At 36.0% G+C, this 27,085-nt stretch overlaps 1 protein-coding gene across 3 annotated transcripts in view; it reads left to right on the top strand.

The window, feature by feature from the left end:
- RABGAP1L (RAB GTPase activating protein 1 like) overlaps window positions 1-27,085 on the top strand; it is a 682,701-nt gene that overhangs the window by 74,563 nt on the left and 581,053 nt on the right. For all 3 annotated transcript variants that reach the window (XM_060034268.1, XM_060034260.1, XM_060034251.1), the window contains exons 5-7: window positions 1,770-1,944; window positions 9,873-10,030; window positions 11,298-11,408. In XM_060034268.1, the coding sequence (XP_059890251.1) occupies window positions 1,770-1,944; window positions 9,873-10,030; window positions 11,298-11,408 (444 nt within the window). The remainder of the gene's footprint in view (window positions 1-1,769; window positions 1,945-9,872; window positions 10,031-11,297; window positions 11,409-27,085) is intronic.

Here is a 27,085-nt window from a genome sequence, read left to right on the forward strand (position 1 = left end):
TTCACTCTTGGTGTTGTACATTCTATGGGTTTGGACAAATATATAATGACATGTATCCACCAGTAGAATATCATACAGAGTACTTTCACTGTTTGAAAATTCCTGCCTTCTGCCTGATCATCTGTCCCTCCCTGCAACCACTGGCAACCACTGATCTTTTTACTGTCTCCATAGTTTTGCCTTTTCCAGTAAATTATGTAGTTAGAATCATGTAATAAGTAGCCCTTTCAGATTGGCTTCTTTTACTTAATAATAGGCATTTAAGGTTCCTACACGCCTTTTTCTGGCTTGATAGCTCATTTCTTTTTAGTGCTGAATAATATGCTATTGTCTGGGTGTACCACAGTTTATTTTTCCATTTGCCTATGGAAGGACATTCTGATTGCATCCAAGTTTTGGCAATTATGAATAAAGCTTCTGTAAACATCTGTGTGCGGGGTTTCGTGTAGATGTAAGTTTTTAACTCATTTGAATAAACACCAAGGAGTGTAATTGCTAGATCCTATAGTATGGGTATATTTAGTTTTGTAAGAAACTGCCAAATTGTCAAAAGAATCCTCCTTTGATCATATCATAACTGTCCCTCTTTCTTTTTACTGGGCCTTTTTTCCTTCATAGAACTTTTCTTTGACTTGATATTATATATTTATTTGCTTATTTGTTTATTGTCTGTCTTCCTCACTAGAATATAAGTTCCATGGGGGCAGGTTATTGGTATTTTTTCCTGCTACAGCTTCTGTCTGATAGTACTGTCTAGAGCAGTATTGGTCCATAGCAGGTTTTTAGTAAACATTTGCTGAATGAACAAATAAATGAACCAGGTCTGGGAAATTAGGTTGAATGTGTCTTGAACCTATACTATTCTCTGAAGACTGATTTAATCTTTTCCAAACCCTTTCTGATTTGCCTCATTCTCTGAAGTTTAGAATGTGAGAAAAGTTCTAAGCACCAAAATAATAGCAATATAAATTTACAAGGTTTTGGTAAAAATGCTTTGACTTTTTCAGGAAAGCGTTTTGTAGGTATATTGTTTGTATGATATCTCTTAACAGTAAAAGGCATTTTGATATTTGTATTTATTGAGTTTCAAAGTGCCAAACATACCTTAACAAAGACTTAGTGTTTTGATTTGCCTCTCTATTCCTAGTAGGTCCCCCTCAGTTCTACAATTTGAGATCCTGAGGTGGTCTTGAGGTTTTGGATCAAACTAGGGCTTAGGATTTGTACAGGGAAAGTCAGAGAAATATTTGCTCCTAAGTCCCACAAACTCCTTTTACCTCTTAAATTCCATTGTTAAGTTTATCTTTGGAACCACTCTGACCTTTTTTAGGGTAAGAGAAGTCTTTGTTGAACGATGAATGACCTGGACTTGGATAAACTTACAGGTGCTGCTTTAAATAGAAATGAACTCTCCAGAGATGGTCTGTGCTATTTTTTACTGGCATTCCTCTTGCCATAACAGAACAAGACTAGCATTTAGGGATGCGTGACATCGATTTTACCAGGCAGTGTATACTTGGCTTTGAAAGTAAATGAATTCGATCATAGGACACAAAAATGAAGTAATTGTCAAAAGAAGTTGAAGAATTTGTGTGTTTGTGGGTGTGTATAGCAAAAATATGAAGATAACTGTTTTCTTGCTTTATTAGTACCAGTTTATTTTTGTGATTTTAAGATAGTTATTTTGTATGTTATTGGCATAGTAAAAGTGTTTGCCTTTGTTCTTTGATAGTTAATATTTTATCTCATTTTTCATCATTGTTCTGCAGAATCATAGACCAATCCAACAACATGGAGATAGCATCTTTTCCAATTTATAAGGTGTTATTCTGTGCACGTGGACATGATGGGACAGTAGAGAGCAATTGCTTTGCATTTACAGAGAGTTCCCATGGCTCAGAAGAATTCCAGATACATGTTTTCTCCTGTGAAATTAAAGAGGCAGTAAGTATAATATGTTGTAGCAATTCGCTATTGAGATGAATTAGGGTAATATTTTCAAACTCTAATTTCACTGTCATATAATTTAGTATGTATGACCATATACCATATTACATGAATTTGGAGTATCTTTCTGAAGAGAAAGTTAATATTTATAATGGCATAGAGCCGCATATGGAAAGCTAAATCTGATAACTCTGTGCACTAAAGTGGTTCTCTCAGTTTAACATATGTAACAGAAAAATCCCCCTTGATAAGCTTTCCTCCCACCCCACCATGGTAGTAATTGCTCAGACTTAGAAAGGAAGAATGTTTTTGCCCCTTTTATTGTTTTGCCTAAGTTGGTTGGTCTATGTGACTTTAAAAAATGTCTGTAACAATACCTGTTTCTCTGCTGGGCCTTTCACTTAGATACTGCAGTAAGATTGTTTCATAGATGTCTGTGATTTTCACTGGTGATCATTTATTATGTGCATTCATTCAGAGGCTGGCTTTTGCTCTATAGAACTGGTATTAATTATAAATACAAATGCTCCCATACAGCAGGGTTGTCAACTTGTAGTCCTTTGAAGATGCCAGTGAGTTCCTCTTACCAATTATTAAATGGTAGTTTATTCTTAGACTCAGAATCAAATGGCTGTTACATACATGGAGAAATTGCCTTCTTTTCTGTATCTATTGATTTCTCCCCAAATTAAAAATAATTTGCACTTTTAGAACTTTAGTACTTATACAACTATTTCAAAGGCATTATTAAATGGATTTGGATGGGCAAGGTCTCAGGTGTGTTTGCTTTTGGAAATATAAATTGTCAGCAGAAAATGCTGAAAGTAGCAGTTGTTCTATTTTCTCTTTACTATGAAACATAAATAAACCATTATATTAACAGGAGTTCTGAGAGTTTATTTCTGGCCACAACATGGGAACTCATAGAAATGTAGATTTCTGTGTGTCTGATACGAAGCGTGAGGGGTATGTCAGTTGTTATTATGCCCTGGTGATTAACTTTTTTACACTAAAATGAACATGTACAGACATAGAAGTTCTCTGTCAGAACCATGCCTGTGTAAGAAGTTCAAATTTGTTTCTTTTTGTTTGTTTTTTATATAGTTCTGAATCTATTTCATCCCAATGTGTGTATGTATATATACCTACACACACATACATAATACCTATACATATACCTATACTGACTACTTGGCCAAGTGTGTGATAGGTAGAGTGAATGAGTACAAGTATGCCTGGCACGTAGGAGGCAGTGGATATAAATATGTTGAAAGAATGTGTGTGTGTTTGTAAATTGGGGGGTCTATTTCTGATCCTTACAACTCCACTACAGAGGTGGGGAAGCAGATGGTAGAGACCTGGCATTTCATGTTGGCAACCGTCATTTAGCATACCTGTGTGGATTCTGGATAACTGGTGCTTAACAGTAAGAAAGAGAACTTTGAAGAATTGGAGAACCTGCTGCTTGGAGAGGCAGAAACACTGCTGTAGAAGGAAATTGAAAGGCACCTGGTTGCAAGCATTTTTCATAACTGTGATGGTATGAAACTCTCTTTTTGGATTATAGCATCTACTTGTTTATGGGGGGGGATATTTGTCATTTTTGAGAGCTTTAACAGTGGGTAAGCAGTGGATAAAACTGGGGGGGAATTCTTGGCCTGACCATTTTGGATATAGTATTAAATAGGATTAATTATATTTCTGGAGAGGATATTTGGTACATTGTAGGTTGTGATAAAGTGATATCCATTTATTATTTATTTTTTTTGAGTAAACTTTTCAAAGTGTTACATTCTGGGACATTGGTGGTAAAATTCATTGTTTGAAGGAGAAATAAATGACAGTTTTCATTGAACTTTATTATGAGAGATCATTTCTATAACAACCCGGTATAAATATAGGGCTTATGCCTGGCACTGCGCTAAGCATTTACTTGATACTCATGACATTTCCATAACATAGATGGTATTTATTTAGACTAGTGACCTTATGCTCCTCTTTGCCTGGAGCAGTCCTAGTTTATGCCTGTTGTCCAAGTATATTATTAAAGCACTTCATTTTATTCTCAAAAGTGCTCTGGTTTGGCTGACAAATTTTATGGTTACCCTTTCCTTATCCAAAGGCTGAGAGAACAGATGATGAAGCTGGTTTCCTAAGGAAGTTTATGACTCTGAAGACCCATTTAATTTTCAGTCACAGCTTTCCTGTTGCTTTATTATAAAAAGTAAATATAGATTTTTACCTTTCAATTATGCTTTATAAAGGCATTTCTCGGTCATATAGCTTGCATTCCAGCAACCTTTGGGTTTTACTCATGCCTTTTATAGAATGTCTGACATCTTCCTCTCTCGCCTCAAAAAATAATTACTTGTCTTTTTGTTGCATTTACTGGTTGTCTAGTTATCTGGTTCCTGGAAGTTTCTTGTTATGTGGTGAAGGGACAACATTAGTCCTTAGTATTTGGGTCCCTCTTAATGGACACAGACAATTGGCAAAGATAGCTCAGGAAGAGATGACTGACATTCTTATTGCTTAAATATGTACCATACAGCAGTGGCATTAATTTGTTTTCCATTGTTTGCAGAGTCCCTGGATGAGATTTGAAGAAGTTTGTCAGTTAAAGGCAAGAAGACATCTTCTCAAGAGAGGGTAGCAGCGTGGCTGCCACTACCAGTTATCACTTTGATGTGCTCTTATTTCACCATAATATGCCACAAGCAGCAGACACCAACAGTGGTAGAGGGGAAGCCCAGTGAGGGTGATGGCTTTGTTGGACCTGTGACACAAGGATTAGGGGTTCCCACAGAAGGGTTAGGACACATTTGATTTATTGCCTTGGCTGTTCTTCTGTGGGACTCTGCTGGAGTGGATCTCAATTATCTATGGCAAAAGAGTTGGGGAATCCAGCCAGAAGTATCTTGATGCTGATGATCTTTGTACAGGGAGAATGATGTGCTAGAGTTCTGCTGAAGAATTACAGACAGAGCAGAGTATCAGAAAGCACAGTGCAAAAAGCCAGAGAGGCATCTATTCTTGTTGCATCTTTATGAATATATTACACAAAACTGCTTTTAAAGATAATTAGTTGACTCTCTTTAAGAATTTATTTCTACTACTCAGTGTAACCATTTTCTTCAAAACAGATTTTGCTGTTTGTTTGTATGTTATGACAATACTTACCATTATTATCAGTTCTCAGTGTTGTGTTTTAGAAGCAGGTTTTTATCAGCTGGTGTTACAGGCATTCAGAGGTATTTCATCATACCAAGGGTATCATTAGGAACATCTTTACTCTTAATGCATTGGTTTTTCTTAGGGTTGCTGGTACACTACTATATAAAAGAAAACCTAATTCCTTGTATGAGAAAATATTATTGCTAAACATATATTTATTGAGATGGTATTTTAGCAAAATGCCTTATTTTGGGAATTAATTTAGAAGTTATATTGTTTTTCTCAAATAAATTGGTTTTTGTAATTAAAAAAGTTCTTGTATGATTGCCTCTTGTTTTAGCTCCTTTCAATTAGTAATATATTTGAGCAAGTTGTTTTTAAAATTTTAACACATATTTTTCTGGGTATCTTTTATAGGATAACTTTTCTACATTTACTTTTTTGGGTGAACATTTTCTTGATAAATGTTTTTAAAAGAGTTGCTCCTTTTTCACCAATATTAGTGAAAAGGCTTTATCTTAGAAGAATTTGCTATGTTATTTTATTTTTTATTTATTTTTTAATATTTATTTATTTATTTGGCTGGGTCGGGTCTTAGTTGCGGCACATGGGATCTTTTTTTTTTTTTTTTTAATGTGGGGGTCACTTCCCAGATACTTTATTTTTTATTTTTTTACATCTTTATTGGAGTATAATTGCTTTACAATGGTGTGTTAGTTTCTGCTTTATAACAAAGTGAATCAGTTATACATATACATATGTCCCCATATCTCTTCCCTCTTGCGTCTCCCTCCCTCCCACCCTCCCTATCCCACCCCTCCAGGCGATCACAAAGCACTGAGCTGATCTCCCTGTGCTATGCGGCTGCTTCCCACTAGCTATCTACCTTACGTTTGGTAGTGTATATATGTCCATGCCTCTCTCGTGCTTTGTCACAGCTTACCCTTCCCCCTCCCCATATCCTCAAGTCCATTCTCTAGTAGGTCTGTGTCTTTATTCCTGTCTTACCCCTAGGTTCTTCGTGGCATTTTTTTTTCTTAAATTCCATATATATGTGTTAGCATACGGTATTTGTCTTTCTCTTTCTGACTTACTTCGCTCTGTATGACAGACTCTAGTTCTATCCACCTCATTACAAATAGCTCAATTTCATTTCTTTTTATGGCTGAGTAATATTCCATTGTATATATGTGCCACATCTTCTTTATCCATTCATCCGATGATGGACACTTAGGTTGTTTCCATCTCCGGGCTATTGTAACTAGAGCTGCAATAAACATTTTGGTACATGACTGTTTTTGAATTATGGTTTTCTCAGGGTATATGCCCAGTAGTGGGATTGCTGGGTCATATGGTAGTTCTATTTGTAGTTTTTTAAGGAACCTCCATACTGTTCTCCACAGTGGCTGTATCAATTTACATTCCCACCAACAGGCGGCACATGGGATCTTTTGTTGTGGTGTGCGGGCTGTTTGTTGTGGCATGCGGGCTTCTCTCTAGTTGCGACACGCAGGCTCAGTAGTTGCGGCATGCAGGCTGTCTAGTTGTGGTGCAGGTTCTAGAGTGCACAGGCTTAGTTGCCCCTCTGCATGTGGGATCTTAGTTCCCTGACCAGGGGTCAAACCTGCGTCCCCTGCATTGGAAGGTGGATTCTTAACCACTGGACCACCAGGGAAGTCCCCCTGTATTACTTATTTTAAGTAAACATTTCATTTAATAGCATTTCTTGGACTGTTAATGTGTAATAATTGAGAATTTGGAATATACTGAAATACAAAAGAAAATAAAAGTTACTCAGAATTCCATCAGAATTAAGATTTTGGTTTGTCTCCTTTCCACATATCTACACGTGTCCTCCTGCCCACCTCTTCAAAAACAACAACAACTCCAAGAGATAGTTTTGTGTTTAACTAATGCTTTCTGTAGGTAGGTACTGCCTCGGGGGAAAAATTGTACTGTATTATTTGTCAATAAACCTTTTGACTTCTGCAAAGAAAATGCCTGTTCTAGATTATTGTGTGTGCGTGTGTGTTTGTGTGTGTATTTAATATTGTGACGTGTATAGAAATGTTTTCCATGGTATTATGTTTTAAATTTTTTCATGATGAAATTGGTTACCCAATTTGTTCCAATAACTATAGACATTGATAATCATCATTTTTGAAGCTACTCTACCTTACCAATTCTTGGATCATCATTCCAGCTTATTCACAGACTCTAGAAGTCACAAATGATTTTAACCTTGTTGTTGGAAATAGCAACTTCTAAGACTGGTCAGGATTAAATGCAGTTTGATTGCTGTTAAGGTACTGTTGTGTCCTTCCTCCAAGAAGAGAGAGAGGTGTAGGCTGATTTCCCCCCCATCATTCTCTACCACTCTGGCTCAGCCCTATATGCTTAGCCTTTTTCAAAAGACATTCCTGAGCCTTGCCCATCTACTTTAGAATTCGTCAAGTTCTTTGACTTTTTTTTTGGTGTGGCATGATGTGTAGGCTTGTGGACAGCTCTGATACAAAGAAAATGAAATAGAAGAATATAGGAGAGAAGAAAAAATAATAAATAGGGTTGGGGTTTAACTTTACTAATGTATCAAAAACTAAGTACAGGTATTCTGTTTTCACATATAATGTTTTCTTAAAAATATGCTTAAAAATGTTTTCTTAAATACACATAAAATGTAAATAAGAGACGTCACATTTTATTTGGAGTTAGGAAGTAGGCAGTACTCAAAGTACTGAAAATAGTTTAAAGTTCCTGTTTACACTTTACCTTGAAGGCATAATCTTCAGTGACTTATTTCTAGCATGTTCTTTGATTCTGTTTTCCTCTATAACATTTAAATTATTGAGCTAAGTCCAATAAGGGTCCAGTTGAGGCTGAACATATCTGTTTTTGCCTTACCTAATGATTCCTCCCATTCACCCCAAGCACATTCAACTTACATGTGCTGAAATGAAAGCTCCATGTACACAGCTGTATCCCTCTCTCCTAGAATAATACTTAGTACACAGAAGGCACTCAAAAAGTATTGGTTGAATGAATGAGTGAACTTATAATTGTCTTAATTGTATAAGATCTGAGGTCTACAGTTATTATTAATATGAATCCTTTGCTGCTTTGCTGTTACTCATTTATATAAAATTATAATGAGATAACTTTAACATATTAAAAAATTTTACGAATGCAGTGATACAAATATGATGCTATTGATTGAAGTTGAACTTTAGGCTGGCAGGCAGCATTCTTATACAGTTAACCTGTGTAAGTCAGTTAATTTAGAAAACTATTGATTTGGCACTGAAAAGGCAGTTTAGGGTAATCATTGATTACTGGATGTAAGTGTGGCCATTGGAAGTTTGAGGACCTTTGAATGTGTTAGATAGAGTATGTATGTGTGAGAAAAGGTAGAATGTATGAATATAATAAAAATAGAATATTGAGGAAAGACCCCCATACTTGAAGAAATTCTACTGTTAATGAGTGCTCTTATTTCAAGCAAATTATAAAATATTATAATCCTAGATTAATACAAAGAATAATTTGAATTCACTTTATCTAAAGTGAAGGATTTAATATTCAGAGAAGTTTCTTTACTAGTACCTCCCAGTGTGAGATTTTGAAAATATGAACTTTGTTCAAACCCTTCTTATTTCATCTTGTTTTTATTTGTTCAACCCATGAGGGGCCTGAGAGATTTGGAAGTTCTTTTGTGTTTGAAGCAGACAAGTTTGAGATGGTATGATGCTTCTTTTGGAACCAAGGAAGATAATACCGTCTGGAAGAGTGTGGGATGTAGAGTACTCCTCCACTTTAGGGGAGGAGTAAAAGCCATCCATATATATACACACATACATATATTTGTATATAAAGTCACCAGGGTGACTTAATACTAATAAATTAGATAAGAACATTTCAGGATTCATTCATTCTACGACATATTTATACAACAACAACATTGAGTAACAATACTGGAAGCTCTTTAAATCATGCTACCATGTTTTCTTTTTGCAAAAAACAGTATTTATTCTATGCCTCAGGATCTAGCCCACTGAAGCTGAGAGAAGTGAAAAGAGAAATTGACACCTTGGGCTAAAACCTTGTTTGTGTGTGTTTATTGGGAAGGTTTAGATGCCAGTATCATTCTAGTAATTATCTTAGGCTTCATTCATTGCAATATAGTATCTTAGGGGTCATAGAAACATCTATACATACATACAGCTTCTTTTGTGACTTTAAATTAAATGTCTTTATTTTGGTGTTTAAATGCCAGATTGAAAGAAGCAAACTACAGTTAACCCTTGAACAGTGCGCTGGGGCTGGGGGGTGGCATGTCGTAGGGGCGCTGACCCTCTGTGCAGTCAAAAATTCATGTATAATTTATAGTTGGCCTTCCATATGAGCGGTTCCTCCTTATCCACTCTTCCGCATCTACCACTTCAACCAACCATGGCTTGTATATTACTGTAGTATTTACTGTTGGAAAAAATCTGCATATAAGGGGACCCGTGCAGTTCAAACCCATGTTGTTTAGGGGTCAACTGTGTGTGTGTATATATGCTTATACTATGTATATATACACACTGTATATTACAAACTCTGTGTGTGTGTGTGTATATGCTTATACTATATCTGCTTTATCTGCTAAAGAGCATTGTGACCATGGGAAATTATGGATTCAAGAATTAGGAGAGCATTTTATCAAAATGCAGTTAAATCTTTGTCTAATATTGTTTCCATTTTTATTCTTTTAGGTAAGCAGAATTTTGTATAGTTTCTGTACAGCTTTCAAACGGTCTTCTAGACAAGTATCTGACGTTAAAGACTCAGTTATTCCTACCCCTGACAGTGATGTATTTACCTTCAGTGTCTCCTTGGAGGTAAAAGAAGATGATGGAAAAGGAAACTTTAGGTGAGGTTGTTTGGAAAGATTAAAAATTGGTATTGTGTCTGAAATATAATATTGGCTAATTTAAAGTTTCCAGAATATGCAATGTTGGTATAAAGCTTTAGGATGATAAAGAAATATTTCACTGGTGAATGCATGGTTCACTTTTGTCATGCTTTTCAGATATTTTATGTAAATTATTTTCTTAATATTTTAAAATACTGATATTTACTGTAGAAAATTTAGTAAAATAATAAAATTAGAATAAAAAGCTATGGTTTTGTCAGCCACAATCACTTTTAATATTTGATTTCTAGGGTGTATTTTTATACAGTTGTATATATATATATATATAGTTTTTTCTTTTAACTTCATGATATAAGAATTTTTCAATTAAAATATTCTTAAAATCAATTTTAATGGTTACCAGTAGTATATTGTATGGTTTGACCATCATTTAATTAACCATTTCCTTCTGCTGTGTATTTGGAATGTTCTTCTTTAGTTCAAAAATAGGCAGATAATAGGAAACAGTTATACTCTTTAATGATCAGTTATGGGCCTTTACTTTGCCTTTGTTTCTAACCATAATTGTTAGGTAGGTATTTTACCTGTTTTTTACAGATACAGAAATTGAGTCTTAGGTCAAATAAGTTGCTAAAGGTATTTTTCCTTTTCAGATAAGGCAACCTATATTTTAGACACTAAACTGTTTTTGTTTTGTTTCTTTTAGACACTTATTGTTTTAATGAACTAATTCTTGAGAATTGTCAGTCTGGCCTAGGCTAGAATTTAACTTGCCCTGATCTGTACCTCTTTGTTCATCTTTTATTTATATTTACTTGGATTTGTCACAGTCATCTCAAACTCTAGATGTTTAAAAGTAAGCTCTTCTCAATTTTTGCCTTGGGTTTCACTGTGTTAAAGGCATTCATGCAACCAGCTAAACCAGAAATGTGACAGTCTTAAAAGTAATTAAATAAACCATGTTCCTAAATGTGTTAAAATTTAAAAACTAAAATTTGAAATGATGTCATTTAAAAAGTTTTGTTTTTAATCTCGTTAGGGGTAAATTATAAGGCTCTTGTAAACCCAGTTTAAAAATTAATAACAACTCTGTTTTGCTGACTGTAAAGTTTGTAGTTACTCTGTGGCAGGATGAGAGTTAGGATATCTTAAGAATAAGGGTGTTGTTGCTTAAATAGTTTGTTGGCTTATTCTAACCTTGAAAGAGAGATCTTTTTTATTGTTTTTAATTATTGTTAATTCCTCTTCTTTTTGCATATTTCAGTCCTGTGCCTAAGGATAGAGATAAATTTTATTTCAAATTAAAACAAGGAATAGAGAAGAAGGTTGTGATTACAGTGCAGCAACTTTCTAACAAAGAATTAGCTATTGAAAGGTAAGCAGCTTGCTCCTAAATGCTACCAAAACTTGTATTGACATTGTTACTGTGTTTCAAGAGACATACTATTGAATCTCAGCTGTATTACTTACTGTGGCTTTTCACCATGCTTCAGTTTCTCCATTTAAAAATGAGAATGAGAAACCTAATGTTTTCCCCACTTAAATAAGTTAGATATAACTGGTTCATTGAAAATGTCAATTGATGGGGGAAATAAACATGAGATGGCTTTGTTTTATCAGTAATAACTGCTTCTACCCTATTTGGGCTTTTTCCGTCTCTCCCTTATTTACATATAGGACAAATACCTTAACTTCTCATTCATTTAGATTATTAAAAAGTCCATTAAGTTACTGAGATATCAGAATTTTTAAGAGATACATCTTTAAAATATATAAACACACATGCACATATATACACACATGTGTGTCTGCATGCGTTTATATATTTATGTCTATATTTTAATTTTTCTGTTAGCAGTAGACATAGCAATATTTTAATCTTTTTATTTAGAGGTAATTTCAAACTTACAGAAGACTTAAAAAAAAAGAAAAAAAAAACCTAGTACAGAGAATACCTGCATGCTCTTTACTCAGAATCACTTATTAATAACATTTTACCCCATTTGCTTTGCACCCACTTTCTCAATCTCTCTCTCTCTCTCTGTGTCTCAGTCTTTCTCTCCCTCCCTCCACCCCGGCACGCACGCGCGCACACGTGATTGTTTTTCTAAACAATTTAAGAGTAAGTTACATACATCATGGTGTTTTATCCCTATCTACTTCCTTAGGAAATGTATATTTCCTAAAAATAGGGATACGAATATCTCTTATTTAACCACATTATTTGTATCAACCTCAGTAAACTTAGCTTTCATACAATACTTTTTATGTAACCTACTATTTGTCTCTAATTTTGTCAGTTAACCCAATACCATCCTTTCCCCCCATCCAATTTAGGATTTACATTAAGGTCAGATATTGCATTTAGCTGTCATATGCCTTTAGGTTTCTTTAATTTGGAAAGATTTCCACAGTCTTTCTCTCTCTTTTAAAACATGGACTTTTTTTAAAAAAATTAATTTATCTATTATTTTTGGCTGCATTGGATCTTTATTGCTGCATGCGGGCTTTATCTAGTTGTGGTGAGCAGGGACTACTCTCTGTTGTGGTGTGCAGGATTCTCATTGCGGTGGCTTCTCTAGTTGTGGAGCACGGGCTCTAGGTGCGCGGGCTTCAGTAGTTGTGGCTTGTGGGCTCTAGAGTGCAGGCTTAGTAGTTGTGGTGCACGGGCTTAGTTTCTCCGCAGCATGTGGGGTCTTCCCAGACCACAGATCAAACCTGTGTCCCCTGCATTGGCAGGCAGATTCTTTAACTACTGTGCCACCAGGAAGTCCCATCAAAATGGACATTTTTCAAGAATACATCCCTTTCCCTCTTTTTATTTTTCTTATTTCTTTTTTTATTTTTTATACTATATTTATTTTTATTTATTTTTTGCATCTTTATTGGAGTATAATTGCTTTATAATGTTGTGTTAGTTTCTGCTGTACAACAAAGTGAATCAGCTATATATATATATATATATATATATATACACACACACACACACACACACATACATACACACACACACATACATACATCCCCATATCCCCTTCCTCTTGAGCCTCTCTCCCATCCTCCCTATCCCACCCCTCTAGGTTGTCACAAAGCGTCGAGCTGATCTCCCTGTGCTATGCAGCAGCTTCCCACTAGCCATCCATTTTACATTTGGTAGTGTATATATGTCAATGCTACTCTCTCACTTAGTCCCAGCTTCCCCTTCCCCCGCTGTGTCCTCAAGTCTGTCCTATACATCTGCATCTTTATTCCTGTCCTGCCACTAGGTTCATCAGTACCATTTTCATAGATTCCAGATATATGCGTTATTATACGGTATTTGTTTTTCTGACTTACTTCACTCTTATGACAGTCTCTAGGTCCATCCACATCTCTACAAATGACCCAATTTCATTCCTTTTAATGGTTGAGTAATATTCCATTGTATATATGTGCCACATCTTCTTTATCCATTCATCTGTCAATAGACATTTAGGTTGCTTCCATGTCCTGGCTGTTGTAAATAGTGCTGAAATGAACATTGTGGTACATGACTCTTTTTGAATTATGCTTTTCTCAGGGTATATGCCCAGTAGTGGGATTGCTGGGTCATATAGTAGTTCTAGTTTTAGTTTAAGGAAACTCCATGCTGTTCTCCATAGTGGCTATATCAATTTACATTCCCACCAACAGTGTAGGAGGGTTCTCTTTTCTCCATACCCTCTCCAGCATTTATTGTTTGTAGATTTTTTGATGATGACCATTCTGACCAGTGTGAGGTGATACCTCATTTTGGTTTTGACTTGCATTTCTCTAATGATTAGTGATGTTGAGCATCTTTTCATGTGTTTGTTGGCAATGTGTAAGTCTTCTTTGGAGAAATGTCTGTTTAGGTCTTCCGTCCATTTTCGGATTGGGTTGTTTATTTTTTTGAAATTGAGCTGCATGAGCTGCTTGTGGATTTTGGAGATTAATCCTTTGTCAGCCGCTTCATTTGCAAATATTTTCTCCCATTCTGAGGGTTGTCTTTTCGTCTTGTTTATGGTTTCCTTTGCTGTGCAAAAGCTTTTAAGTTTCATTAGGTCCCATTTGTTTATTTTTGTTTTTATTTCTATTACTCTAGGAGGTGGATCAAAAAAGATCTTGCTATGATTTATGTCAAAGAGTGTTCTTCCTATGTTTTCCTCTAAGAGTTATATAGTATCTGGTCTTACATTTAGGTCTCTAATCCATTTTGAGTTTATTTTTGTGTATGGTGTTAGGGAGTGTTCTAATTTCATTCTTTTACATGTAGCTGTCCAGTTTTCCTGGCACCACTTATTGAAGAGGCTGTCTTTTCTCCATTGTATATTCTTGCCTCCTTTGTCAAAGATAATGTGACCAGAGTTGCATGGGTTTATCTCTGGCCTTTCTATCCTGTTCCATTGATCTGTGTTTCTGTTTTTGTGCCAGAACCATACTGTCTTGATTACTGTAGCTGTGTAGTATAGTCTGAAGTCTGGGAGCCTTAATTTTGAGCATTAATTTTATATCCTGCTACTTTACAAAATTCATTGATTAGCTCTGGTAGTTTTCTGGTGTTATCTTTAGGATTTTCTGTGTATAGTATCATGTCATCTGCAAACAGTGAGAGTTTTATTTCTTCTTTTCTAACTTGGATTCCTTTTATTTCTTTTTCTTCTCTGATTGCTGTAGCTAAAACTTCCAAAACTATTTTGAATAATAGTGGTGAGAGTGGACAACCTTGTCTTGTTCCTGATCTTAGAGGAAATGGTTTCAGTTTTTCAGCATTGAGAATGATGTTCGCTGTGGGTTTGTCATATATGGCTTTTATTATGTCATGTAGGTTCCCTCTGTGCCCACTTTCTATAGAGTTTTTATCATAAATGTGTGTTGAATTTTGTTGAAAGCTTTTTCTACATCTATTGAGATTATCATATGGTTTTTACCCTTCAGTTTGTTAATATTGTGTATCACATTGATTGATTTGTGTATATTGAAGAATCCTTGCATTCCTGGGATAAACCCCAGTTGATCATGGTGTATGATCCTTTTAATGTGCTGTTGGATTCTGTTTGCTAGTATTTTGTTGAGGATTTTTGCATCTATGTTCATCATAGATATTGGCCTGTAGTTTTCTTTTTTTGTGACATCTTTGTCTGGTTTTGGTATCAAGGTGATGGTGGCCTCATAGAATGAGTTTGGGAGTGTTCCTCCCTCTGCTATATTTTGGAAGAGTTTGAGAAGGATAGGTGTTAGCTCTTCTCTAAATGCTTGGTAGAATTTGCCTGTGAAGCAATCTGGTCCTGGACTTTTGTTTGTTGGAAGATTTTTAATTACAGTTTCAGTTTCAGTACTTGTGATTGGTGTGTTTGTATTTTCTTTTTCTTCCTGGTTCAGTCTCAGAAGGTTTTGCTTTTCTAAGAATTTGTCCATTTCTTCCAGGTTGTCCATTTTATTGGCATATAGTAGCTTGTAGTAGTCTGTCATGATCCTTTGTATTTCTGAGGTGTCAGTTGTTACTTCTTTTTCATTTCTAATTCTGTTGATTTGAGTCGTCTTTTTTTTTCCTGATGAGTCTGGCTAATGGTTTATCAATTTTGTTTATTTTTTCAAAGAACCAGCTTTTAGTTTTATTGATCTTTGCTGTTGTTTCTGTTATTTATTTTTTCATTTATTTCTGGTCTGATCTTTATGATTTCTTTCCTTCTGCTAACTTTGGGGTTTTTTGTTCTTCTTTCTCTAATTGGTTTAGGTGTAAGGTTAGGTTGTTTACTTGAGGTGTTTCTTGTTTCTTGAGGTAGGATTGTATTGCTGTAAACTTCCCTCTTAAAACTGCTTTTGCTGCATCCCATATGTTTTGCGTCATCGTGTTTTCATTGTCATTTGTTTCTAGGTATTTTTTGATTTCCTCTTTGATTTCTTCAGTGATCTCTTGGTTGTTTAACAGCATATTGTTTAACCTCCATGTGTTTGTATTTTTTTACACTTTTTTTCCTGTAATTGATATCTAGTCTCATAGAGTTATGGTTGGAAAAGATGCTTGATATGATTTCAGTTTTCTTAAATTTACCAAGGCTTGATTTGTGACCCAAGATGCGATCTGTCCTGGAGAATGTTACATGTGCACTTGAGAAGAAAGTGTATTCTGCTTTTTTTAAAAAAATTAATTAATTAATTTATTTTTTGGCTGCATTGGGTCTTTGTTGCTGTGCGTGGGCTTTTGTAGTTGTGGCGAGCAGTGGCTACTCTTCCTTGTGGGGCATGGTTTTCTCATTGTGGTGGCTTCTCCTTGTTGTTGAGCACGGGCTCTAGGCTTGCGGGCTTCAGTAGTTGTGGCAAGTGGGCTGTAGAATGCAGGCCCAGTAGTTGCAGTGTATGGGTTTAGTTGCTCCGCAGCATGTGGGATCTTCCCAGACCAGGGCTTGAACCCACGTCTCCTGCACTGGCAGGTAGATTCTTAACCAGTGTGCCACCAGGGAAGTCCTGTTCTGTTGTTTTTGGATGGAATGTCCTATAAATATCAATTAAGTCTATCTGGTCTAATATGTCATTTAAAGCTTGTGTTTTCTTATTTATTTTCTGCTTGGGTGATCTATCCATTGGTGTAAGTGGGGTGTTAAAGTCCCCTACTATTATTGTGTTACTGTTGATTTCCCCTCTTATAGCATTTGTCTTATGTATTGAGGTGCTCCTATGTTGGGTGCATAGATATTTACAGTTGTTATATCTTCTTCTTCGATTGATCCCTTGATCGTTATGTTGTGTCCTTCTTTGTCTCTTGTAATAGTCTTTATTTTAAAGACTATTTTGTTTGATATGAATATTGCTACTCCAGATTTGTTTTGATTTCCATTTTTATGGACTATCTTTTTCCATCCCCTCACTTTCAGTCTGTATGTGTCCCTAGGTCTGAAGTGGGTCTCTTGTAGACAGCATATGTATAGGTCTTGTTTTTGTATCCATTCAGCCAGTCTGTGTCTTTTGGTTGGAGCATTTAATCCATTTACATTTAAAGTAATTATTGATATGTATGTTCCTATTACCATTTTCTTAATTGTTTTGGGTTTATTTCTGTAGGTTTTTCCCTTCGCTTGTGTTTCCTGTCTAGAGAAGTTCCTTTAGCATTTGTTGTAAAGCTGGTTTGCTGGTGCTGAATTCTCTTAACTTTTACTTGTATGCAAACCTTTGATTTCTCTGTCAAATCTGAATGAGATCCCTGCTGGGTAGAGTAATCTTGGTTGTAGGTTTTTCCCTTTCATCACTTTAAATATATCTTGCCCCTCCCTTCTGGACTGTGGAGCTTCTGCTGAAAGATCAGCTGTTTATCTTATGGGGATTCCCTTGTATGTTATTTGTTGCTTTTCCCTTGCTGCTTTTAATATTTTTTCTTTGTGTTTAATTTTTGTTAGTTTGATTAATATGTGTCTTGGCGTGTTTCTCCTTGGGTTTATCCTGTATGGTACTCTCTGCACTTCCTGGACTTGATTGACTATTTCCTTTCCCATGTTGGAGAAGTTTTTGACTATAATCTCTTCAAATATTTCCTCAGACCCTTTCTTTTTTTCTTCTTCTTCTGGGACCCCTATAATTCAAATGTTGGTGCGCTTAATGTTGTCCCAGAGGTCTCTAAGACTGTCCTCCATTATTTTCATTCCTTTTCTTTACTCTGCTTTGCGGCAGTTATTTCCACCATTCTATCTTCCTGATCACTTATCTGTTCTTCAGCGTCAGTTGTTCTGCTATTGATTCCTTTTGGCATATTTTTAATTTCAGTTATTGTATTGTCCATTACTGTTTGTTTGCTCTTTAGTTCTTCTAGGTCCTTGTTAAACATTTCCTGTATTTTCTCTATTTTATTTCTGAAATTTTGTGTCATCTTTACTGTCATTACTCTGAATTCTTTTTCAGGTAGTTTGCCTATTTCCTCTTCATTTATTCAGTCTTGTGTGTTTTTATCTTGCTTCTTTGCCTGAAAGATATTTCTCTGTCTTCTCATTTTGTCTCATTTACAGTATTTGAGGTTTCCTTTCCCTAGGCTGCAGGGTCATAGTTCCTCTTGCTTCTGTTAGCTCTGCTCCCAGTGGTGAGGCTGGTCCAGTGGCTTGCGTAGGCTTCGTGTTGGGAGGGACTTGTGCCTGCGTTCTGGTGGGTAGAGTTGAGTCTTCCCCCTGTTGAACAGGGTCATGTCAGGTGGTGTGTTTTGGGGTGTCTGTGAGCTTAGTATGACTTTAGGTAGTCTGTGTACTGATGGGTGTGTTTGTGTTCCTGTCTTTGTTGTTTTATGTGAGGCATCCAGTGCTAGAGGCTGCTGGCAATTCAGTGGAGCCGGGTCTTGGATTCAGATAGAGGCCTCTGTGAGAGGTCTTGGTGGTTAATCTTCCCTGCAGCCAGGAATTCTCTAGTGGTCCAGTGTCCTGGACTTGGTGCTCCCACCTCAGAGTCTGAGGCCCAAGTTCCAGTCAAGGAACCAAGCCCCCACAAGTTGTTTGTACCAGTTATGCAGGGATCTTTACAGTCCTTTCCGGTGTCCAAGGTCTTCTGCTAGTGGTCAGCCAGTGTTCTATGAGAGTTGTTGCATCTATAAATATATTCCTGATGCATCCGTGGAGAGAGATGAACTCCACGTCCTCCTACTCCTCTTTTCCCCGCATCCGTGGAGAGAGATGAACTCCATGTCCTCCTACTCCTCCTTTCCCCTCTTTTTAATATAACATTGCTCAGTTTGGGTTTATATAATATTTCCTCATGATTAAATTCAGATAGTTTATTTGCATAGGTGATGTTCTCTCCTTCACAGTGTATCACATTTGGAGGTGCTTGATAACCCTCTGTCCCTTTCTGGTGATGTTAAATTTGATTACCAGTCAAGATGTCTGGTTTCTCCATTGTAATTCCTTTTCCCCCCCGCCTCCCTTGCAGCTAGTAAGCAGTTTGTGGGGAGACCCATGAAAATATCTTGCTTCTCATCAAAATTTCCTCCTTGGTTTAGCTTTCATTCATAATTCTTGTCTGATCCAGTCTTGGATTAACTTAAATATAGAAACCTTGGTGAATATAGGTGAAATAGTCAGATACCTAATTATGTTTTCTTTGTTAACTTAGATAAACATTTATGCATACATTTAAAATATATTATACATAATAACTTAGAAATGTTGCTTTTTCCCCCCTCATGTTCATAAGACAAATTTATTCAGACTCTCCACAATGATCTTCGACATTAGTGTCTTCATCATCACTTAAGCTACTTTTTGAATAATTTTAAGGCATTTTTCCAGAGCACATTATCTCAAGTTGTTTGAGTTAAAGCACTTTTTGAATCAGTATATATCATTATCATTAGAAATTCTACCTAAGCCAGAATTTTACCTACCATTTGTATACCATTAAGATGGCTAAAAAAATTCATTCCATATATAACCACTTAACATATTGCTTTTATTTTAATATAATTAATGTCGATGATAATATTTAACAACTATGGGTTCATATGCTCAGCAGTAATTACCAAATCTGTTAAGTGTTTTTGCCTCCTTTTTCACACATTCTGTCTCTAAACATCCAAACTAAAATTAACTTGAGATTGCTTCAGGCTAATGGGTCTTCCCCAAAGAATACTTTGTTCAACATAGCAGACAGAATTTCCTGTGATATGGGGTATTTTTTAAATACTTCGATTTATCTTTGTTTTTTCAAAAAAGAAACTCTTGCCTTTTATTGGATTATATGTGGTACTTAATGTGTTTAAATCACAAAATGTATGTAGTGGAATTTAAGGTAATCCAGTAGGTGGCAGTCTTGTCATGAGAATTCTTAACCTCTGGTTTTTTTGTTTTGTTTTTTTTTAAAGCATTGCTGCTGACAAAGTTCATTTATGGTATAAAGATATCGGTGTGAAAGTAAATCCTTCAAATTACATAATTTTGGCTTACTTTATGAGAAAATGATTTTTAAAAACAACTTCCCATTAAGTGAAATTTCCAACATACACACAAGTAGAAAGAATAATATATTGAACGGCAGTGTACCCGTCAGCCATTCTGAATGCTAATTTTCAGTATTTTGGTTTTTAAAAATATTAGTTTTTATCATGAAAAAATCTATTTCTCTGTGCATTCAAGGGTTCAAGCATTCCTCATGTGTAGATATTTGACAAATTATACTGTGATTATTGGTCTCAACCCCTTTGAAGGCAAGTACTGTGTCATTTATCTCAGAATCTCCAATATCTAGCCCTGTGCTAGGAACCAGAGCTTTGTAGTTACTTAGTCCTTACTTAGCACTTTCTCTGTGCTGAGCATTGTTCTAGGTGCTACTTATGAGGTATAGGTACTATTATCTTCATTGTACAGTCAGGGAAACTGAGGCACAGAGAGGTTAGATAGCTTTCTCAAGGTTATACAATTAAATACCAAGTCTATCTGGTCTAGAATAAATATTCTTACTCTCTACTTCGTTTTCAAAACTTGTTGAGTAAATGAATAAAAAGTATATAGAAATTTTATAAAGTTAAGAGTATTGACTACATTCACTGTAATGTGCAGAGAGTAATAGAACATTGCACCTAATAGAATCCTAACCTGTTTAGAGGGTATGTGAAAAATGCTCTCACATTTTGAAAATTTCTAATGTTCTTTTGCTTTTCTCAGTCACCTGTGTTAGATTTTACAAGTTAAGCTTTATTTAGGAACTGTACATAAGAAAGAAAATAATATTAACATTTTTGTGTGATGGCCATTGTAAAATTTGATTGTCATAACAACATGCGAGGAAAACATTTTAATTATTACCCTATTTTTTTTTGCAGAAGATGAGACAGAGACTTAATGAGATTAAGTAACTTGGTCATTTGGCCAGGAACTGATAGAGCCAGGGTTTAAACCAAGGCCATCTGACTTCTGAGTGTATACTTTTAGAGACTGTACCCAATTAAATTTTGATTACGTGCTAAGTTTAAAATTAATCAAACCAGTTAGAAAATAAATGGATTGGCATTCTTTGGTGTATTTCCAGCAGAATTTGAAAGTGAGAGTATAGATGGGCATCCAAGTGATTGTTCAGTGACTTCAAACCCAGGGGCACCGTGCCCTGGGAGAAAAGCTGATAGATTTGTAGATGAGAAGACCAACAATAAGAGCTGAGAGGAGAAGGCAAGATGATTGTAATCTGAAATGTGTGAGAAGAGCAGCCTAAGCCTAATTATTGAGAGGCTCCAGTTAAAATGTTAAAGCAGATCTGAACAGGTCATTCTCTTTCTGGTGTTTCTAAAGTGGAGATAGCAATCTTCTCTGTCCCTCTCCAGCTGACATTTTCATGGGTTTTGGTCTCATCGTGTGTAGAAATACTGCAAAAGATTTTCTTACATACCACCAATTGATGCGGATTTTTAAAGCTTTATTTAGTATTTTAAATACCCTAACACTATTATATAGCACCCACATCAATGCTTTGAATAGATTGCTGGTTTTGTTAGATACCCGAAAAGCGAGGGGGAAATTTTTCATTTCTTGCTGTATTAATTTTCTGACTAGTTGATTTTTGCCAAGTATTACTTCTTAATTTGTCATAAAATAATTCAGGGAAAATAGTACCATATACATTTGGAAAATGGGTCTCTTTACAGCTCCCTAACAAGAAGTGGAGTTCTAATGATGGTAATTCCAGACCTTTTGGAGGGTTAGTTGGGAAGAGAATTTTGGCTTCAGGGTTTTATGTCTGTCAGATCACTTTGTTCCCAGGGATCTGCCCTGATGCTTGATGTGTGAACCAGAATGAAGTATTGATACAGCAAGCAGAGTATAATTACTAGATTTGTTTTAAGTATACAGCTTTGTTTGTACTGAGTAACATGGGCCATTACTACTAGGAAGAAAGAATTTCCATGAATCACTTTTATCTGATCCTAATTTTGGGGAGTACAGTCTACATATACATTAAAGTATATATATATATATATATATATATATATATATAATATAAAACACATCATTATTAGAAAGCAGTTTGATCATTTGTAGAGTGATTCAGAGATGTGCCTGTTTTGATAATAAATTCTGCTTCAGTTCTTAATTTGTGCTTTCTGGCTTGCAGCAAACACTACATAGTGAGAAGTTGAAGTGTTAAGTACCATACCTCATAGCATGAGTGATTGACAGGTACCTTTCCTTGTGTTACTTTCTTGAGGAAAATGTTTCCAAGCCATGGAGTACTGAAAAAAGAAAATCACCTAGGACTCTTTTCTTCTCACAGAATAAGCAATTTTCTAATATGATTTGATATCCCTAAAGTAGATAGATAGTAGAACCTGAACTGTTAATTATTTTGGGGCTGATATAATTGGTTGTTAGACCATTCTGAGGGTCTTTTGCTGAATTTATGTAGCACTTATTTTTGCCTTCACCCTAGCAAGTTGTTAAATAGTTTTATTTAGAAAGGAGCTCAAGTCACTGACTTTAAGTTGCCTAGATGTAAAATCACGAGTTTTAGATGTCTTAATAATTTTTCTTAATGGACGTCATTTTTCTCCATCCTGAAAATGACCAAAAGTTAGTGGGGTGATCCAAAGTCTGAATAATATATATTTCTTAAATTAATTAATTAATTGTTTATTTTTGGCTGCATTGGGTCTTTGTTGTTGCACATGGCTTTCTCTAGTTGCGGTGATTGGGGGCTACTCTTCGTTGTGGTGCGCAGCCTTCTCATTGTGGTGGCTTTTCTTGTTGCGGAGCATGGGCTCTAGGTGCATGGGCTTCAGTAGTTGTGGCACGTGGGCTCAGTAGTTGTGGCTCACGGGCTCTAGAGCGCAGGCTCAGTAGTTGTGGTGCTTGGGCTTAGTTGCTCCGCGGCATGTGGGATCTTCCTGGACCAGGGCTTGAACCTGTGTTGGCTGGCTGCATTGGCAGGCGGATTCTTAATCACTGCGCCACCAGGGAAGCCCCTGCATAATATTTTACAAGCTGTTTTTGAACTTACTCATTTGTCTTCTTTGAGTTTTCATATAAGGCAGTAGAAAGGTAACTCTCTTTTACCTTAGAAAAACAGGATATATTTATACAAAATACTTTCATTGTTCTCTGATAGTTGTTTCAAGTGACAATTGATAGAGTTATCGGCATCATCAGGTGCTTTGGAGAATGAGAAATTGGAAGCTTCTATCTTCTCTGAGCTTTTGGACTGGAACTTGTAATTAGGACAGAATTTTCAGTGTCTTCCATTGCTAGCTTTCTCTGGCACCCAGTGGTGGGGGGTGGTGGCACTCCAGAGGTATGTATATAATACTATTACCTTTTTAGCATCGTATCTTAAGAACTACTTTTTTCATATTAGCAATGAAAACGTACATTGCTTTCTGTGAAAAGTTTTTCTAAGTTTATTCTAGATGTCTTGGGGCTCTTTTTTTTTTTTTTTTTTTTTTTTGCGTTATGCGGGCCTCTCACTGTTGTGGTCTCTCCCGTTGCGGAGCATAGGCTCCGGACGCGCAGGCTCAGCGGCCATGGCTCACGGGCCCAGCTGCTCCGTGGCATGTGGGATCTTCCCAGACCGGGGCACGAACCCGTGTCCCCTGCATTAGCAGGCGGACTCTCAACCACTGTGCCACCAGGGAAGCCCAGGGCTCATTTTCAAATGAACTTTTAAATGTGAAATAATTACAGACTCACAGGAAGTTAAAATAATAGTATAGAGAGGCCCCATGTACACTTCCCCCAGCTTCCCCCAATAGTAACATCTTACATAACTATAGTATAATGTACAAACTAGGAAATTGACATTGGTACAATCGATAGACCTCTACTGGAGCTCTTTTTGAATTCTTTTGTAAATCATAGTATGCTTCTATAATATAATAATAATTTCTTAATTAATTGTTTTTCCAATGGCAAAAGATCTTTACTTAGCTTTATTTAACTTAAGGTGACTAATCAAGATAGTTATGGACAAAGGGGCTACCAGGTCCTAGCAGAGGAGAGAGTTCCAGGTTGTTCAAATGTAGTAGTTTGGTTTTTTTTAAACTGAAATATATTTGACATATAACATTGTGTAAACTTAAGGTATACAACATGTTGATTTGATACATTTATATATTGTAATATGATTGCCATTGTAGCAGTAGTTAATACCTCTGTCATGTCATATAATTATCAATTATTTCTTCTTGAGGTTGGAATAATTAAGATCTAGTCTCTTAGAAAGTTTGATTATATACAGTGTTGTTGTCTGTATTCACTATACTGTGTGTTAGATCTCTAGGACTTATTTACTACTAGTTGCAAGTCTGTACTCTTAAACAACATCTCTCCTGTTCCCCAACTCCCCAGTAAACACCAGTTTACTCTTTGTTTTTACAAGTTTGACATTTTTAGATTCCACATATAAGTAATATCATACAGTTTTATGTCTCTGTCTGGCTTATCTCACTTAGCATAATGTCCTCAAGATCCACTTTTGTTGTTGCAAATGGTGGGGTGTCCTTTTTTCTCATGGTTGAATAATATTCCACTGTATATACCACATCCTCTTTATGTATTCATTTACTGCCAGGCCCTTAGGGTGTTTCCATATCATGGCTGTTGCAAGTAATGCTGCGATAAACATGAGAGTGCAGTTAATCTCTTTGATATCCTGTTTTCATTTCCTTTGGGTATATACCCAGAAGTGGAATTGCTGGATCATATGGTAGATCTATTTTTAACTTTTTGAGCAATCTTCATATTGTTTTCCATAGTGGCTATACCAATTTACATTCTTGATTTACTTTAAGAAAATAACTTCTTAATTTATTGGTTTAAGAAATTTTGATTTCTAACCCGGCTGTTAAGTTATTAGAAGAGATGAGGTATTTTAACTGTATCCTATGCCAATTATCAATTTATTGCCTCTTGGTTCCAAATCTACCCTCTTACTTGATCTGCATTAGTGCAACTTTATGCATCTTCTTTGCAGCAAGCACAATATTAAATTGTGCCAGTAGAGGGTGCTGGAGAGATACCGCAGGAGGGAGGGACTCTTCTTGGTTCTGGTGTGCTGTGATTGTTCTTGCTCTTGCTACAAGATTCTGGGACATCCAGTGCTGCTGTGCTCCAGCTGTGCACACAGTGCATGCATTCCCCCTGTGAACTCATAGTCCTGGTCCTGGCTCAGTGAGATCTTCCTGCAGCCCTCCAGATACAGACACTGTGGGCCTCAGGCTTTGTACCACTCTGCCTCTGAGCTGCCTCCGGGAGTCCTGATTTCCTTTGTTCACCTGCCGGCCACCCTTGGCTACCTGCACCCTAGAGGGTTGTTTCCTGTTTGCTTGTGGTCCAACTTTGCCTGGGCAGTCCAGAAAACTTCTTTGTCATCCACTGGGCTGCAGTCATATCTTCTACAGTGAGGTCAGAATACCAGCTTTAGGGGGAGGATCTTCTTTCCAAGTTTGCTCTTCTTTGGGGTACTCTTCCTCAGCCTTAGGTTGTTCTTTAGAATTCTCTTTACAGTCACTCTCCTATCACAGAGAAAAATTTTTTATAATAAACTTTTCCTGTTCAAATTATTTCTGTGCTCTCTCTCCTATTTGGACCTAAACTGACAGTATCTAATTGAACTAGTATCTAATGAAATTAACCAGTCCCACAGATAAATTTTCTGATACATTTCTGGGGGGAAAAAGTGTTTATTTTAGATAGTCTTCTTAACTGATAGTCTTTTAATTGTCATAATAATGGCAAGGATAATAACCACTATTTAATGATTTCTACCATATGTTAACATCCATCCCAAGTGTTTATTGCATAGTGTTTTTCATACTAAAGCAAGGAATCCTATAAATTATCTTTTTATTTACTTTTTTTTTTTGGCAGAGGGAGGAAACTAAAGCATGTTATTTTGCCTGCTAAGAAATAGCTAAGAAGAGGCAACATGAGGATTTGAATCCAAGGCTTTTTGCTAGTCTTCCTAAAGTCTTTGTATTTGTCTCTTTTGTATGACTTTTTTTGGGGTAGGGACAAGGGGAGGTATTAAGTATCTATAGATATGATATAATTATTTTATATCACTAGTAAACACTGCTTAGTTACTAATATTTTGTTCTTATTTATAATGGCAGCATAGTTTTTTTTTCTTTTTAAAGATCTTGGCTGATTTGAAGGGAAGTGGGAGGAATGACTACATAAAATGTTATTTTTATTTAGTAGGACTTTAGGCAGTTAATTAACAAAAGTGAAATAACAGGGAGTGCAGGTTCGATCCCTGGTCGGGGAACTAAGATCCCACATGCTGTGCAACCAAAAAAAAAAAAAAAAAAAGCAAGTCAACAAAAGTTAAATAAGTCTTACGTGTGAATATTGTATTTGTGCTTTAAATATTAATTTGATTTTTCTATTTTTAATATATTTTAATAAGTTTACCCATCCTCTTTATTCTCGTATTATTTTTAAATTATTCTCTATCTGTTTTCTTTAAGGTTTATATATTTAGGTAAATTATTCCATTGTACCATAGAAAATTGTTATGCTTTTGATAATTGATCAAAGCTTTATATGGCTTGATTCAACTATTTTAAATGGAATCAAGCTTCTGAGGAATCCATATTATTTTACCCACAGATGATATTGTTTTGTATTAATTTTTTTTTTTTTTTACTTAAAATGTAAATATCAAAATAGGGCTGTACAGAAAAGAGTTAACATAGGAGGACTGACACTACCATTCCTAAAAGGCCTGCTTATAAGGTTGGTTCTTGACTGGTATTTGGAAACTTGGCTTTCGGGAGGGTTTCCACCATTCCCAGAACTGAGAATAGTGGCTCACCGTGCCTAAACTTTTAGCACAAGCAATGTGGTTTGTGCTGAACACCAGCTTTCCTTCAGGAGTCTGGATTTTTGGTACATGCTAGGCAGAGGATGCCTATGTGACCAGCCCTGAGAAGAACTGAATCTCTATAAGCGTGTTGCATATGTGACATGTGACATTTCATCTTTATTTTTCCATCAATTAACCCTAAAGCCATGCAAGATATGCAGAACTTTTGGTGTCTGTATGGATGCTAACTTGGTGTTAAAAGCTGTTTAAATCTCTGTTTTGAGTAGAGACTCA

The sequence above is a fragment of the Delphinus delphis genome, chromosome 1, assembly GCF_949987515.2.
Source record: "Delphinus delphis chromosome 1, mDelDel1.2, whole genome shotgun sequence".
NCBI lineage: Eukaryota > Metazoa > Chordata > Mammalia > Artiodactyla > Delphinidae > Delphinus > Delphinus delphis.